The sequence below is a fragment of the Opisthorchis viverrini genome (genome assembly GCF_000715545.1).
Source record: "Opisthorchis viverrini unplaced genomic scaffold opera_v5_416, whole genome shotgun sequence".
Classification (NCBI taxonomy): domain Eukaryota; kingdom Metazoa; phylum Platyhelminthes; class Trematoda; order Opisthorchiida; family Opisthorchiidae; genus Opisthorchis; species Opisthorchis viverrini.
This window is the reverse complement of record NW_008752078.1, coordinates 96,058-114,648: the sequence shown is the minus strand read 5'-3', so window position 1 is coordinate 114,648 and position 18,591 is coordinate 96,058. Positions and strand designations below refer to the sequence as shown.

Sequence of the window (18,591 nt, the reverse complement as noted above, 5' to 3'; positions counted from 1 at the left end):
GGCGGTACCGCGACTACCATACCCAGTCTGGTGGCTTGCTCGTAGTTTACTATATCTCTAATATTTTCCAGACGAGCGTGTTACCTACATGACCACTTCAGTCCGTTTAATTTGTGCAAATACCTAAAAGCAGAGGCCATCTTATTGCACCGTCGGCTTGTTCTGCATACAAGCCCAATGGTTCAGTCAACGGCACTATTTGCGGCTCGGTATATCGATGAATAGCAAACCTTGCCTTAAGCCAACTATGACGAATGCTGACCACCATAAAAAGCTTGCCAGCTGTGACGAATTTCTTGACTTCGGCAGGACGCTTGCCGCAACTATAAAATAGTTTTCCTTGTCCAGGTCGCTAATTGCCGCTCCAATTTGAGTTTGGCCGTGATTATTGCCTACGTCGATTTGAGATTATTTCCAAGTCCAATTCGCAAGAAAACACGCGAAGGAACTAGCCTTTCCACAAAAGTTCCGACCGTTTTTATAGAGGCAATGCTCCAAGTCACAGACGGCAATTGAAATACGAATTTTACGCGCGCAGCGGACTCCGAGTTTGTCTAAAAAATTGCGACCGCGTGGAGTGATCTTAGATGCCCGAATACTTACCGTCAAATGCCAGAAATCTATTTTGAAGTTTCCCTTTTTCAAAACAAGTTTTCATGAAAGTTTTGGGTGTGCGTCTTGGACGCGGCCGCGTAAACTATTGAACAAGTTCGTATTGGTTTTGGGTGGTGACCTTGAAATCTGTTCAACCAAACAGCGTACTACTGAAACGTGTAGTCAGGCACCATTAGGATGCCACGAAATTCCCAACGTTGAAAACCCAGCATTTTAAGGAAATGTAATTTTGGTTTGTTTTTATCGGGACGATCTGGCCCGGAACCATTTTCACATGAAAGTTTAACTAAATGTTTCGATTCATGTAAACTTTCATCTCTAAGTTGTATCTGTCGTCTCTACAATCGGGTTCAGTTTTCCTTAAATAATGGTCATCTGGTACTGCTCGGTATCAGAACTATTAGGTCCTCATTAGGTCTGACTACGAACGCCTCACCTTTCTCAGAATCACCGAAAATAACTGTCTCTAATATAGCCCCCATTTCCCCGTTGAAAGGCCATCCCCCCGCAATCCGCCAAGGCGCAGTTCATCATCCCCATTCTACTAACTTCGATTGAGCCAATACTCCGGCTACCTGCACTCAGCCGAATTTTTCGACGGTTATCACTTTTAGTTTAAAAATGACACTTTCCAAATTTTATCAAGATTCGTCAAATCTGTTCGTGGCAATCTGATGTCCATTTTTTCTCATTTCACTATTTCCAGCCATACTGTTTCAACGTCCCTTGTCCGCCCCTCAATTTTCTCGATGCGCACTTTGTCTTGATCGTGTCGAGTTCGGTATACGCCTGATTTGGTATAGCTATCACTCCGTCCGTAACTGCCGTCTGTTACACTAATCGTTCTGGTGGCATTACTAAGATCACACCTCACAGTAGAGAGCCCGTCATTTGGAAACGTACGTTATTATTACTAGTATTACCATGGCTCACCCTCAAATCCAACGACATGCGGAAGACCTTCGGAGATCCTTATATAGTGGCCTCGAGTTTCACGGTATGGCTGGTGGCTCGTTGCCCCCTTGTATCTAATATCTTGTCCCGAACTTAAGCGCTTGGTGTATCACAACCAACGGAGATTTTTGGTAACATGTTCCAGAAACAACACGGGTTGAGACAGAATCAGCATAATATTTATTGTCTGCGACACTTGCAAGAGAATGTACAGTTCCACGGCCCTCCGGAAGATTTTTCAACGTACCTTTGTTAACTGCACTGAAGCGAAGCATTCTTACCCATCCTGTCGGACGAATTTTTAATCGTCCTCAGGATTCAGGATCATGATTTACAGGTGCCTCTGGGAACTATGTCACCTGCAACGACGGATTCCATTTAAAAGCTGTCAAAGGTCAACAAAGCTAACTGTACTTTGGTAAAGCTGCTTCCCGTATCATCTCAGTGGATAATGCAGAATTATTTGATGAATTTCCTTGCTGCGTAACGACAGAGAATATCTAGACGCACCCAGATGTACTATGAAGTTTGTCCGATTCCACCCGTGTTTCCTCATGTTCGCTCACTTAGTTGTCACGCGTTGAACATTTTTGTCATGAAAAATCCCAAGAAGCTGTTCCCTTCTTTAGTGTGATGCATGTGTGCAACGTGTTCACGTAGTTGGTTTATTCTAGTTTTTCCATATTAAGGCCATATATTGTAATTCCCCTCGTTTAACCTGTTTTTCGAATTGAGGAAAACTTTCAACATCATAGAACCCGCCACTCGCCAGCCTTCTCTAGGCGATCATTCAAGTGGAGCATTTCTAAGAATTTCTTTTGCAGTGTCCAGTACCCGATTCTACCTAGATTGTAAGGGACGCTGCTACGTTGCAAAACTTCCATCACAAAGGATTCTGCAAGTTCCCCACAGTCGGTTTAACCAGCTGTAAAACTGCGCCATAATGAAAAGTGGTTTAGATAGACATCCTCTTCTCTACGTTTGACAACATAATCCACGCGTCCCATTGCCAGACAAATAAGCCCTTAGTCTATTTCTGGTATTTCAGAGATCAGCTGATTTCACAATAGGCTGATGACACTGGTTTTCAGGAATCCTGGGACGATATGCCCCATTAAAATCAGGAAAAAATCCAAGTGGCTTCTTCCGAACGCCCCACTATCTCACCATGGACTAAGGAGGCATCAGTGACCATCTGGACTATTACAGTTCGGCGGCATTAAGTCATTATTGCCCTGGTGGTGCCAAGGCTCTCTCACCCCCGATTACTTTTCACTCCCTTGAAAGGGCCACCAGAGTTTTTCGCCTTTTGTGCCACCCCATTCCCTGTAGGCGTGAATCGCTCTCTCGCCAGCTACACATAACCTTTTCGAAACCCGATAAGACAGAGGCATTTCCATGCTCTTGTGGCCTAGGTGTGGGAAGGTCTCCCCGAGAACGTCCATGGGGAGGCCCATCACGTTACAGCTGCCTTCCGTTAACGGTTATCTTGTTTACTTCCAACCTCAAATTAAAATCGCCTTCCCCGTAGATGCCATATATTGCCATATTTCAAACGCCGCTACACTCTCACTCGCTGCCACAGAGCTTACTGCCTGACGAATCTTTGAAACGCTCATTCAGGCGGTCTATGTTAATCTGTGGCTAAAACACGTTTTTCTCGGTGGTGCAGAGTCCTATATTGTAACGTTGATGCCGTATGCCGGAATGAAGGCCTCCTAATCGAAAGCCATAGAACCCAGTTCGGTGGAGCCCTACCTGCTGTGTTTCCCGTTCCTTCCTAAGTCTTATCTGTTTTTGAGCTTTGATAAAACAACGTATGATTTGAGATATGCATGCGACCACAAATAGTACTCGATTTTTCCTGGTAACGTGCGTGTGCCCAACCCTCAGGTTCAGTACCTGGGGAAGTGAGTTCAACTCATTTAATTTTAGCACATCCACACGAAAATAAACACGTAGGTTTCAGACGGAGCGGTTCTGCGAACTTGTGGTTTTATATCGCTGTACAGCCCTGGACGTATTTGAAATTTTCAAGTAGTCACAAGCAGGTCCCGTTTAGAGGGCACCACTCACCGATGTCTCCAACACCTAATGTTGAGAGTGATCCTCCGATGGCAGAGCGGTCAAGTACGTGGATAAGTTTTCTAAACCACTGTTAATTCCGATACTATTCCGATCCTGGATCGGGACCCAAACCAGTCGCTTAATGCTGTATCACATGGACTGTGACCTCAAGGACGAGTGCGTATTTCGAAAAGCCTCCTGACTTTCGCGCCGTCCTCACATCACAAATGGAAGGAGCGTTTTCAGTTAGTGTTGTCATTGTATCGAATTTGTTTTCGCTTCTTCTCAGTAGTTTGGTTTGCCCAAGAGAGAAAGACGTTTTAATGCTGAATAGAGTTCGAATTTAGATTACATTTCAGACAGGGCGAACCAAAATGAGAAGTTTCTGAAGAAATCACATAGGGTCCTCAAAAAAGATACCAGAAAGTTTTGAATTTCATTACTGACTGTGATCCATCTCTATGCTACTGTGAGACATAGTGCTGATAAATACGCTCTTCGAAGACAAGATGGCCTACCGTTGGGAAAATCGACTGAAATGCACTGTTGTTAGCTATACATGTGCGCGGGCAAAGCAGTCCAGGAAAAGTCTGATAACAACCGATTTGTTTTGTGTTTGATTAAAAGTGTAAGGCAAGTGGAATATCTCCAAGGCTGGACGCAAATGCATCCGCCTGCGTATCCATGTGTCATTTTTATTAAGTCACTGCTTTTGCCGATGTAATCCATACACGGTAGCAACTTGTTAAGGTTCTAACCGCGCGCCTTCCCTAAACGCCCATGACGACCTCGTTCACCGTTCTTTTCCGCTAAACAATAAGCGTTCACCTTTTGTCAATGGGCTACACGAAACTGATCGGCCTCTGGATTCCTATGCAACCGGCTCGGAAGTATCAGTAACGCAGAGCCTGCAATAATGATGCAAACCGGGAGACTGCGAGAAAACATTACGCAAGTCCTAACATGATGTTAAATCATATTCTTTAACACTGGAATATCAGTTATAGACATAACTATGGGGAACAAAATGAATGCAGGAACCGCCAAATTTATACACACATGTCGCGGCAAAAGGTGTCATAGGCTACAGAGAAATTGGAAAATAAACGTAAAATTATCTGCACCGGATTAAAAAAAACCTACCGCACTTTGAAACTAGCATTTTCTGGATGTCAAGTCTAATGCAAATGGTGGTGATGAAATTGAATGATTGGAAGACGAAAATCTGATACACACCTATAGCGGTTTAGAGTTTATATACTTCTGTCACCTACTGAGCTATATTGGAGAGTTCCAGTTTCACGTCCGCAGAGTCTCTCCAATGTTAAAATGGTCAGTGAATAAAGTCGTAGAGTGGACAGGACTACGACAACCACCGCCTTGTTGTATCTCAGCATGGGGTATGCACCTTTACATTTTTACCAAAACACATATTACTGTGGTTGTCTGACGATAACTGCATAGCACCTGGCTGTCAGGCTTTTAAGCCAAAGATTATGATCAAGGATCATAATCGTTGTCGTGTTTTTGCGTGCGCCCCGACAGTACTTTCGCGAATCTGCACAGTAAACGTCACACCTAAAGCAAGCGACCTGCCACACAAGATTTTGTATGGATGCATCATTCTGCTCGTTTAGTTTGCTGCATAGAGTGGAGTGTGTGAACAAAACGTGCTCCGGCTGACACATACTTTCTCACACCTTAGAATACTCCGTCTCGTCTTACATCTCACTGCAACTGCCATTTGTAAAAGTTAGCAATAAGACTGGCAGCTTTGTTTGCACTGGATCAAGCCCAACTGTAACTTCCGTATACCAGTCCTCAATAACAACTCCAAACATTTTAAGCTAGATTTCAAGCTCATAAAGTCGACATAATTAGTCTTATTTTTGTAGTCGCCAACTAAAGCAGGTGGATGTGTCTCGTGCACAAATTTGTGCTGTCTAATAGAAACAAGGCCTCAGAACACTCGTATTGTAGCTAGACTGACTGACTCGTACCGTCTATCTGGTTTCGGTGACGCATCACCAGTGATATGTAGGTCCATGCAGTTGGGTATGCCGTGGTGGAGCCAGTGTTGAGTCGTTGAAAGGATACACTTTCGGCACCAGTTTACGGTCGCCGCGAGGTTGGTAGTATAATCACTGTGAATGAGTCTTGCAAAAGAGTGTTCTATTGGTTTTGCTTATTTTACCTGCTTACTCCTTAAAGAGCTGTGACTCTGAATCTTTCAGTGATAGTTTCCGTGATGTCTTAAATGCTCTTTCACAACGGGCAAAATTGAAGACATCGTTGTGGATGTTGGTAAAATGAAAGCACAAGCAGGTATTGTAGCGCTGCAGAGGTCCATTTATCTTGTCTTGGATTGGATACGACATGCCAGATGAACCGCACTGAGGTGGCTACCATCAGCGTAAGTCCAGTCGTGCAAGGACCTAGAATAATGCTGATCCCTGCACAGCCTGCCGCAGCGGCTTCTGGATCCCTCGGAACTTTGTGAGCGGAGACAAGTGGAGAGTTATGGGGCAGTTGGCTTAACCAGTGTCTTCATGTCCGTCGCGAACAGACTGAACCGTACAGTGGTGTAATGGTTTATGCGCTCTCATAAATCACGGAGCTACACTAGGAGGCATACTTGTGGCACTCACAGAGTCCCTCATACGAGGTTGGTCGATTGGCTGAGGTCTGACCACTGCATTTTCCTGGCTCTATAGGTTGAGACTGGGAACAATGTTTTGGCTTACTCCTTAAAACGGTAGGCTTCTCTGATGTTTTTAAGTCAACCACTACTGTCTTGCAATTAAGATTTTAAGGCAGAGTCTTTAGTTAAGGATCCTATTGTCCATGTCTTGGAATTTGATTCTCATCTCAGCCAACGTACTACAACTAACTGTGCATCTACATGTGAACTCATAACACATTGGCATTTGTGTGTGGCTATCAGCCGAATCGTCCTACTTGTGGCATACAACAAGACGGGTGAGCATAAACAAGATACTTTCGACGCACTCCTCCATCTTTTTCACGTAGTTGCTCTTTTCCTCCTTTTCACTTTGTTGCTATAGAAATTCCTGTGGGCTTGCGCATCTCTTGTTATACAGATTCTGCTACGACCGGCATCGCTCTAAGCCACTAAGCTGAAGGGCCTCTGAGTGGTACTGTTTTAGTGTTTTGTGTGAGAAAATTTGTGAGGATATTTTGTAAACGCACGATGCTTGCCGCCCTCTTATTCTATATGCTTAAGTTCTAACAGGTCAAAGCTTCAATTTACACAAAGACGGTATTGACAGCACTATAAGTGCTTTTCTGTAGCTGGCTAAGGGCTCAAGTGTTGTTGTGTTTGCCTTGTTTGCATTTATATTGATATAAATGCACACGTAGGTGGGTTCAGCATTGTTGAGGCTGAATCACGTGTTCACCTTAGACTAGGATCAATAGGAACCGACAACGATGAATACATGTTACCGTAGTGTTTTGTGTGAGAAAATTTGTGAGGATATTTTGTAAACGCACGATGCTTGCCGCCCTCTTATTCTATATGCTTAAGTTCTAACAGGTCAAAGCTTCAATTTACACAAAGACGGTATTGACAGCACTATAAGTGCTTTTCTGTAGCTGGCTAAGGGCTCAAGTGTTGTGTTTGCCCTGTTTGCATTTATATTGATATAAATGCACACGTAGGTGGGTTCAGCATTGTTGAGGCTGAATCACGTGTTCACCTTAGACTAGGATCAATAGGAACCGACAACGACGAATACATGTTACCGTTAGGTGCTGACCACAGATCGTTTTTATCCAGTATTAACTCCTGGAACAGCCGAAACCACTTGGCCATACTGTGGCTCTCGCGCTTCAGCTAACTTTCAACGCAGATAGACCACGTCACAAAGAGCTAGAGGTGGCGTTGTTTAATTACCACTGGGTTCGAATCACGCGCTTGCTCATTATTTTTTTACCGCTGCATTTTTTGGGGATGCGCAGGATCCCCGGAACTGAAACAGGTCTACTAGAACTAGTTTTCATCATTATCAGAGACAGAAAAGTCAGGGTTGACTACAGTGGACCAAAATGTCTACCTAACTATAATAAAAGCCTGGAAATAGACAACACGAAAGCCGCTGACACTAATCAGCTGCTATCTCTTGAAACGCATTCACCTGGACAACTTTTTAGAAGCTGGACCACACCAGCAACACCAAAACTCTTGGTCATCTTTTTCATACCCCGCGCTCTACGGCATTCTGAAAGAGGCATCGAGAACAGCACCTGTTTCGGAGGACGGAATTTCGGCATGCACAGCATACGGTATAGCCCCCGCAGTTGCTGGTTTTGGACGTTTTCCGCGATTGAAGTAGCCACCGCATAACCAAATACCAGTTTTCTGATTACCTCATTACGGATCTGTTGGTACCATCCGACGCACTTCAGGCATCGGTGGTCGAAAACCGCCATCAAATAGTGGTGACGTGTGTCATTCCTCAATTGTTGCTCGCTTGTTGCTGTTTGTCGTTTGGCTTTTCAGGGCCGCGTGAGATACGCACACTTGGTTTGACTATTGACAAGCTCCACTAGCCCCATGTGAATCAAACCTACCAGAAACACATGCTTAAGTCAATTTTAGACAACAAGTCTTTTAATGTCGACTTACTGGGATTGCTGTTCTTAATTCTGGGAGCTCCACCTGCAAAATGGTGGAATAACTGTATCTGGGCACTGGATCTCAAGCAACACCAAAAATTCTCAAACCTGGGATACATATTCCTCCTGGTCAGGAGTATAGTACCACTTGACGACCTGTCAGACTTTACATGGAAAAGAGCATAAAAAGCTTGGGAGACTCAGAAAGCTGAAGGGATTTAGAAAAAGGAAAATCCTATGATAATGCGTAACTTCTTCCATCTGATGTGCACAACGTGCTTAAAGAAGCCTCTAGTGAACGAAACAGTCGCCGATAACAAAAGCTTGATCATTTGTAAGAAGGAATAGCGCCTGTATCGTTGAGTTCATCACTTTCAGAAACGGTTCAAATGGTTACCCGGAGTTGTTCGGCCGAATTGACGACCCGAAATTCGGTCCTGGACATTGAAATTGGAACCCCGTTTGGATTTATAAACAAGCAATTGCTTTTTTAAGTATCACCGGGTTGCTGCTTCTTATAACCTCACACTAACTATGTTCACAAATGGAGGCGCAATCCTCAGTCGGGTTTTCGCGTAAATCGGTTGCCTTTATCTAGGAGAGTATGACTATCCCAACCAACAAAAGTAAATCCACGCTGCTTTCCATTTTTAACCAGGGTGCCTGCAGTCACAGGAGAATTATTGTGCATTGTTGTAGCCAGACTTTGTCATTTATTCTACGCCTTCTTACGAAGGGGCATAAAAATGGAAACCGAGGACAAAAGGCAAGGTTGCGGTCAGGAAGGGGCTATGTGAACCATATCTTTGCACTGTGTCAGATGTTAAAGCAACCGCATTCGTATAGAAGCCTTGAACGTTCGGTCACCCTTGATTTCAATAGTGCATCCGGGTCTACTAGCCAGTTAGCACTTTTAAACAATTATGCAACAATGTATGTCCCAGACTTTCGTGCACATCAGACACTGTTGGCACTCACGTAATTATGGATGCGTACAAATATATGGGGAGCTCATCAAAAGCCTTCTCGTAAGCATTGGTGTTCGGCCAAGGTGTCCACTCTATCCAAATCCGTTTAGTTTCTTTACTGATAAGATAATGAGGTGAGCACTGGGAAGTCCTTCAGGTTTCAGATCCCTCCGAGCATGAACCTTGTGGACTCAGGATATGTGGTCTACTTTGTTCTCACTTTTAAATAGGAAAAAGAAGCACAATCATCAGTGAAAATGTTCATCGAAGTCGTCCGGTCTTTGGCACCTGCTACGCGCCCACGGAGTACAAATTTGTGCTTCAGGACTTACTGTTTTTGAACATGCCTCTGAGGATTAAATGAGTGGCAGGAGAAGTTGTGTACCAATATTCGTATTTCGTTAGACCTGATGGTAGTGTGACAGACGAAGTAAACGCACGAAGTTTGAAGGCCAAAACTACTTCTGCTTATTTGTGTTACTTGTGGCACGAAAACAGCATCTCACTGGGTCTCAAAGAACGGGTCCATTAGACTGTACTGTTGTGTGACCTCAAGGGTTGAACGGAGAATCTGAGACGTCTTCAGGTCTCTGACCAGATACATAGCTGTGATAGGCTGCGATCAGTGAGTTAACCAGTGAACAAGTTTCTGGTGAATACTATAGTACTTCACTCAAATTTACATCCATTAATACAACGGAGGTTGGTTTAACCGCGTGGTGTGCATACCAAGTTACTGCCCGCTGACATAAACGCTGTTTCCTGGGCCTAATTTGGAATGGTGGAAACTTAAATTAGGAGAGGAAATGTCTTAGTAGGCAAAAGAAACGTTTGGGTGCTACTGATGCTGTTTGCCTTCCAGGGTGAGGTCCATATGCTTGGCTAGAAACACTGAATGACATAGGGGCTAGTCAATGTTGTTGGCGTTCATTTTGTCAGCTTCTACCCAAATTTTCTGATTGAGTGTTAGGGGTGTAGGCACCTTGGATGTCTATAATAGACAAGCCATGGTCTTTCTCCCCGCACCATGCATTCTTCTGTCCATTATAAGGCTTTATTGAAATAAACTGACATGGCGGTACGGCACTGAAGCACTATTATTCTCGTCTGACGTTACTGTCAATGACGGTGTTGATGACCGTGTTTGAATCCTGAATTATTATTTCAATTAAACATCAGTCCAGTGTACCAAGAAAAGAAGCTGCCGTCCAGGTTGCACCAGCAACAAACTCAGACCAACCGATGGCACAGTCAAGCCAGATGCAAGGTGAATGAGGTCGCTAGTGTGGACGGGGGAATATTATTAATGGAGTGAACAACGGAACTAAAAATATGCGGAGAGGAAAGATGTAGGCATTAGCCTATTTTTCCAAACTGCTCTGTTGTATTCAGCAAGTAAGGCCATCCAGGGACAACTGCCATAGCACGAGGATATTTCTGTTCGTAGAAATCATAATTTAACCCGAACTAAGATACTGCTGGAGCGTCTCAGCATAGATATAGCCTTATTCAAGACCTTTAACTTGAAAGTCTGGCTAAAAAACCACAGTGCCTGGCAAAAGTTTTGTTTCATTGGGATTTTTAAAGAATAAGTCGCCATTCCAGACTTGTAGATCCAGGAGATTGTGTTGGTAGGACTTCGAATCATCAACGGATATAGTGTGGAGGGATTTCTCCTAATAAAGCTTGATGCATGAGTGAAGTACGTAAGCGGCCACACTACTGCTAGTTCAGGTCTCTTCCTGACGTGATCTAATATATTGCCATGGCTTTTTTGGAGGCCCAGCGACGAATTTTTTCTGGTTGCAACTACAACTCGGCGCTTTGTCTAACAGCAAGCGAACCCGGGTGTTCCTGCAGGCTGGAGATCATGGTAAGCCCAAAAGACCAGCGAAACTGGAGGACTATACATGATGCGAATATCCACAGGTTGCTCCATTTGATTCGTTTGACTGGTGTTTACAAAACCCCCTTCAGCGAAACCATCAGGAAGCACAACGGCTGTCCGTTATTCAGCAGAAGGTAACGTTTGTACCGTTCGGCATACTACTTAAAATACCAATTAAAGTAGCTACCTAAAAGTGGATTATTTTGCGTTGTTTTCTCTTCTTGANTCTCTTCTTGAACAACCCCACATGTAAGCGAAAATCGAATGAAAAACGGCTTCTACTTCACTAATTGTCCGTCCCCTCTTTCGTGCAATTCATTCTGTTGTGAAGTGAATCCACCATAATGGGGCCGGGATCACCTTGCCACCGTGCAAAACTGTAGTGCTAGTGATTCGATGTTTTGTTTTCGGTTTGAACTAAGCCAATTAATTGGTTGTTTTGTGGAATGACTCCGGGCTAATTCAATCAATAGCTACACAACGCAACTATTAGCCTTTTCAGTAGTACAAAGTTTGCGAGTCTTGAGAATGCGAGGAGGTTCATTGGGGAGCTTGTGAACGCATACACTGCAAAGTATCGAGTAAAAAATACATTAATCATTGGGTTAAGACTGTTGGGGAATGAGGTGCTTCGTCCGGAAACTCCACGTCGCTGAACCCACGTACAACCCTACGGTGTTCAGAGACTAACGTTGTCCGTTTGTTTCTTTCCGATGCCCCGATGTTGGAAGGCATTCCAAGTGGTTTCGATTGGCATTTCTTTCAAAGATAAATTATGAGTGTAATGCAGCTATCACATACTAAGTTTTTACCCTTGGTAGAGTGACTTTTGCTCATCCTAAACAAGCCAACTAGCAAAAAGAGTCGTAAATTCGTGGCAGAGTGCAACTTATACTGTTTGCTTAATCTATTATATGACGTACGGGTGGTATAGGTCACTCTTTCTATGAGTAACTCCTTGCTTTTTCCCTGGAGCCTAGATCGGAGTGTTTAATCTGGTAGGCCAAACAGCTGTAACCTTCGGTGAACAATCTACGCCAGACACATGCAGGATCATTCTATCGTGATGTCATCCTGAAGGAGAAGTCTACCTATGACAAAAAATGAAAAGCACAATGTAGTTGTTTTTCCTTGTTGGAAATTATCAGGTCTGCTCAACTCACGAATCTTCAAGGGGATTTGAACCCGCGACCCTTCGGTGATTAGCTGAAGACCACAGTATCTAGCCGCAAACAGCTAGTGAGCAGTTTGATTAGTCAGATTCGCCGAGAGCAATCATGAAGTGGATAGCTATACATGTTTCAGTGATCATGAAAGACAACCTGCCTACTCGTTTCGGGAGTGAAGCTAGCCAAGGTTGCATGACATCCGAACTCAAATTGTACCCTTGTTTGGAGGATAGAAAAACATGCCTTTTAAGCTGGTCAGTGCATTCCGTTACATATCCCGCATGTATTCCACTGGGGCGGGTGGTGTGATGTGGGAAAGGTTGAAACGGTCGATGGAAGCCCTCGTGGACCCCAAACCATTTGGCATAATATTCAAAAATCTTCGCGGACAAGTGAAACCTGATTTCCTATTCCTATAAATGTTGGGCGACCCGTTTGGCGATTCTGATATTTATCATGTCTTTTACACGCCCCATAAAATAAATCAATTCATGAAATGTGCAGTGACCACTAACAGGCCATCAAATTTGTGTATTCGACCTTCAAAAATGAATTATTCTTTATGTCTTTCTAGTGATTCTTGTCCATAGTCATTTGGCGTCTACTCCGAAGTTTGGGAAATAGATAATCTAGCATGAGAGGTTACAAAGTTTAATACCTGATACTCAGTGAAGAGTTCCGTATACTAACAGGCCAAAAGAAGAATGCCATCGGTTTGGCCACCCCAAAGTCACGTGGCGTTTTATTGTTTGAATGCTCGCCCGACTGCTGTTTTGTCAAGGCCCTACTTTGTATGGGCATTATCCGAAGGTCTTATCAGAAGTCTGATACGTAGGTGGAATGTTTCGTTCCGAAAAGAAATTTTGAATGCTGAATCACCAGTAGAACAGATCCTGCTTGGTGCACATGATTAAAAGATTTTAACTCTTGTTCCCAATCAGATAGTGAACAGTTCAGGAAACACAAATGAATCAAACTTTCATCCAGATGACATGTCTGGGTTAGAGATGTGTAGCCATGGATATCACACTGAACAGCAGTCACAATTTTTAGAACAATACCACATCCTGTTCATTGTACGTGATCTTTTTATGAAAGATGACATTCCTGATCCTCTAGCATCTAATATGTGGCCAAGCTTAAAACCACCACCAACCCACCGCTACGCACTGCTATGCTCCACAATAACGCACTGATGATGTCACCTCGATTGGTGATGAAACGTTTGCAACCAAATTGCCCAGCTCAGCGAACAAGTCAACGACCACCATCTACGCCACCTGAGCTACCAACATTTTTCTCCATAGAAGTTTAAAATTTAATTTAGGCTTTCAAACAAATGCACTGTGGCTTCGATGTCCATGGACAAAATTTTTAGAATTCGTTTTTCCCAGACTGAGTCACCTGGTTAATTTTTGCCGCAGGGTTTATATGCAAATAGAAGTGAGTTTTCGAATGAGTCTAACTATGAAGATGATCACACTGCCTTTTACCAGGTAATTTGAGCGGCGAGCAAAAGTTTATCGTGGATGTATATCGTTCTATTTTAGCCTCGATCATTGTAACGTGAAATCAGATTACGCGCACGAGCAATTCTTCTCCCAGTGCTCGTCGTTCGATTTTGTGCATGAATCGTTGTCAACGGATTTCACGTTCGCATGCACGCTTCATTAGCTTCGATTGGCCGGGCTTGTACGGTAGAGGATGAAGAACCTCCGGAAACGCCATCGCGCAGCTCGATCGATAGTCAGGTTGAATATGCCCCATCGGAGCCGCGCTGGTCTCCGGCGCTTAGTCTACCTGTGCGTGACCTGATTCAGCGAACGATCAATTTGACGAAACAAACTTGCCTAGTGCCTTACTTCTGCAAAGTTATTCCCGTGGAGCAATCTGTGCAAGTGAGTACATATAATGAGTATTGGACAGATGGTTATGCGTTTTGTTTGCTGAGCTTGGAGGTTTGGTTGCAAACATGTCATCACCAGTAAAGTTGAAATCGTTAGCTCTGTGTTAGGTGAAATGTGGTGCGTCAGTGAGGATGCGATTGAGGGTCGCCTGTATTTGTCTCTGTTAGCAAGGGTAAGTCTTGAATTATGCTGTTCGAACGCTATTGAATGTGTGCTATTCCTGCGCTCTGATTGTTTGGCTTTCATATGATCGCTGATCTTGCCTTCTCGGACTTCTATCTGTCGGTTGGCGGTCGGATGAGCTTTGAACTTGACCCCTTTTGTTTCACCCTTTTGCAAGTAGCAAACAAGTAGATATTTTCGTTGATTGAAGTCTACCTGGCAAACTGTACTTCTTTTTTTTAAAAAAAAACTGATCAAGCTCCAAGCTCTGAAGGTGCTATTTTAGCAGTTTTTTATCTTTCACATCCTAAAAATGTATCAATATTAAATGGACTTGGACTGTCTAAGTTTATGATAGCCTTGAGTTCATACAAGAGGAAATTTATCATCCTAGACCGAACGCACTAGGTTTGTGGCCTTAGTTCTTCTTGTGACACGATCAGCCAATCTCTGCGTGGCGATAGGATCAATCGATCCGATATATATATTTTTTTTGAGAGGATACTGCCGTAGCAAAGCAGCATAACCTCCGCAGCTGGTGTATCCTAACAATTTGGGTTCAAGCAGGTTATGATGTTGACGAAAGCTCGGAGACTGAGCGTACCTGATTAGCCTCAAGAAGGTGAAACCGGTCGTGAGACGTCGAAGAGTTTCCAGCAACCTTGTGTGCAGCTTCATTTGGGGAACAACACTGCGGCATCTCGAATGTAGTACCGAATAAAACACCGCACGGCCTTTGTCCGGTCGTGTTGTTCGTAAACAAGAGATTTGGCAGAGAAATGGCTGAGTCTCTAAAAAAAACTACATTGTTGTGCAGACGAGTTGCTTGAAAAGCTTGAGACAAGAACTCGGGGACAGTAGCTTACTGGGTACTCGAAGAGACGTCAGACCACTAAATGAGTTTGCCTGCGCCAACGTGAATCAACCATTTCAGTGAAATCAGCGGCTGCTGATCAGGGCTATTTTCCACCAACCCTAGTGTCCTGTGTTGACTATATCTGATTCAGGACAACATTCAGGCGGGTATTGGTTGCCATTCTCCCCGGAAGTACGTAATTACAGCAGCCTCTTGAATAAAAGGAAAGTACCGACACGAATGAACTAATATGGTTGGATGTGGACTTCTCAGGGGACATATCGTCTTTCACTGACTAATAATGTTCCAGGTTTTGAAGACTAAATATTTATTCCAACTTGGGCGACTGATTTTGGCCAACTATTATCATCGTCATCATCGACAGCATGACATCAGTGTTCAACGCCGATGCTTCGCTACCGTAGAACTATTAACTATTAATACTATTAAGTATTCTTCGTTTGCTCATGTCTCCTACGGGCAAGATTGTCCAAGTGGTTACAGCGCGTATTTACTGACCGGAAGGTCCGTGGTTCAAGCCCGACCTCTGACTCTCGACTTTCCCTGTCTAGGCTTGGGCAACCTGGCAATATCCCAGCCCTCGTGCAACCTTCGGGTGGCATGGCAGCTAGGCACCAAAAGAATGCCACAGCTGAACGTCTGTTCTTCTCTCTCTCGTCTCCTATATATGCACCGTGTAAATCTTATTATAGGAGTTATGACTGTTTCTCAAAGGTAGGCGCCTTGGTTACACGATCAACCAGTTAGATTTCGTGTGCGTTTTTATGGCTTTCGATCGTTCGTTTTCAAAAGCAAGCCCATATTTATTCATTCTTAAATTCTACTGAGTACAAGAGGCATCATAATGTACAATAGACGTTGACTGGCAATGAGTACACTGTTTTTTTTCTAGGTATCCAACTGCTGTCCAAAAGTTGCTCTTAACCGGTGTTTTCTTCCGTCATAGGATAGATGAATCCCAGGACCACGTACCTCACGTCATATTTTTCAGCTGTTGTCTTCTGTAAAAACGTCCTATTCGGAAAGAATATGGTAATGCCGTGACACTTTTGAGATACTCCAACAACCTACCAGCATTTTCGCCTCACTCACTTGAACATCAACAAACCACGATAAGGAACGCCAAATAAATTTTAGCACATGGTCATTTATGATTGTTGTTCGTTTGGCTTCACTGGGCTATATGGCTTCGAAATTCGTACTATTCAATTCCTATGTCGCTTTTAAGAATGTCTTTCCCGGTGTTACAATTACCTCAGAAAACAAAATTGAGGAGCGGGGAGGGGGAGGGGCCGACTCTTAAATCATTGAAAATTCCGTAAAACTGTGACACCAAGAAAAGCCTGCCTGAACCTTCTTGATATTTGGGTACATCTCTACGTGCTACATATTGCGCCAACCCAACCGTTAGGTACTTTTGAACAGTGAGTGTCGCTTGTACTCAAACTGTAGGACTGTCTTCCTTTTTCTACCTGCCTCTCCTTTTTTGTCCTCATCTCCGTCGGCTTGATCAATAATTCAGCTGAAATCGAAAGAGTCTGTTGACAGGAACCTGTCTGCCAGTTCCACACATCGGTCCTGTAGAAACAAGATAGGAAGGAAAACAGCGGGTCTTCGAAATAGAAAGTCTCACACTTTGTGTTTTTGGGCTTTCAGCCGGACAAAGGATGCTTTTTGCGTCCCTTGTGCATTTGGCAGACAAAACTTGTTTTGTTGACGAAACAGACAAGCGGCGGGAGAGTGGGACAGGTCATTAAGTGTACCACGGCAAAATTGTGAGCTGACAGGGAAAGACGCGTTCAAATGAATAACAGAACGTGTACCTGAGAGGTGTTTTACATGGACGATAATCTTTTTTAGCAGATGGAATAAAAAATGAATTTAAAAACTGAAAATGTGGCATATTTTTAATCGAGGAGAAAATTAATTTTGGTGGACTATAAAATGTGAGATGCCCAGAAATCGGCCTGCCCACTCACCCTACAATACTAAGTCGAATTAAAGCCTGTTGATATTGAGAAACATCAGGTTACCAAAGATTAACGTTTAGTATGTGGCTTGTATTGAGTCTTACGGCACCAAATAAACCACATTTAAGCGGGCCATTTTCTGAAGCATACTTTATGAACAATTCCTCTTGAAAGGGAGACCAAATTGTAATGTGCTCTTTTCGTTTAACAGTGTGGTTCTTACCTTTGATGGAGATTAAAACCCGTCTACACCCTTGGTTGCGCATGGGTCCTGAATACAGTTCGTGGTGCTTATTTTCTGTAACCTCCAATTGCCTCACTAATAAAGAAGTATAATTCTGTTCATTTGAATACAGCTTGACGAGTTGTATTTTAGGAGTCCTCTTCGTTTTACACCTCTAGTCCGTTTTATCAGTGGCACATCATTTGGATTGGCGTCAAAGCGTGCCTCCATACCGAGCTAATCTCACTTTCCCAGTGTTTACTCCAAGCTCTCGGGAAAGGCCACTTCTAGTCTATCCCTTCAGGTGCCATGAATTCTCAGCTGTTTACGAAGTGACCGTCAACACAACTGTTTTTTTTGTTAACTCGAGGTCTGTTCCTATTGAATCGGTATCCACAAAATGAACCAGAATCACCTATTTCTTCCCACCGCTGCTAGAAACCACTGTCCACTGATAATGTACTCTGTCGTGCTGGAAAGGTAATCACCGTGTTTCATCACTGTAGTTCTGTCAGTTTTGGGTTTTGTCAATCGCTACTACATTACCGGTTTAACTGGACTAGGTCAATCACATTCTGATTCACTCTTACTTGATTTGACATTGTGTCTGAATACACCTATGTAAAGATACTGAATAGAAAATAAAAAGGATGTAGAATCGAAAACAGACAGACCCCAAATATCTTCTTGACCATCACATCTTCAGTTTCATACCAATTTTTCTGTTGTCAGGGACAATGAATGTGGATTGATTAGTTCACTGCCGTTCTATCGGTTGATCAGTTAGTGGACTGAAGGAAAAGTCGATTTAATTATCTTTTTCATTCCTAGCCCTTCCAAAAAAAGAGATCACTAAGTTGTTGACTTCTTTTAAGGTTGTTGGACATTAGATCACAACTCACAACAAAGATGATCGCAGATCCTTCAGAGATCTATCCTTTTTTGAAACTTACGCCATACCATGAAGTTCACTTATGCGAGATTTCCTAGATATTCCCACATTTAAAAGAGCCGTCCTTGTCGAAGCACTACTGAACTAATTTTGCTTCGGAATATACTGGTCAAAACTCGAGAAAAAGTTGTGCTGGCAAGGAAGATCATTTTCTGACACCTACCTAACGTAATACACTACTCATAAGGTTGCTGAATATTC

At 43.4% G+C, this 18,591-nt stretch overlaps 1 protein-coding gene across 1 annotated transcript in view; it reads left to right on the top strand.

Moving 5' to 3' along the window:
• Positions 1-3,647: 3,647 nt before the first annotated feature.
• T265_15284 (hypothetical protein) overlaps positions 3,648-18,591 on the top strand; it is a gene marked incomplete at both ends in the record, with an annotated part of 18,687 nt that continues 3,743 nt past the window's right edge. The window contains 2 exons of the mRNA XM_009177395.1: positions 3,648-3,699; positions 13,974-14,197. Of these exons, the coding sequence (XP_009175659.1) occupies positions 3,648-3,699; positions 13,974-14,197 (276 nt within the window). The remainder of the gene's footprint in view (positions 3,700-13,973; positions 14,198-18,591) is intronic.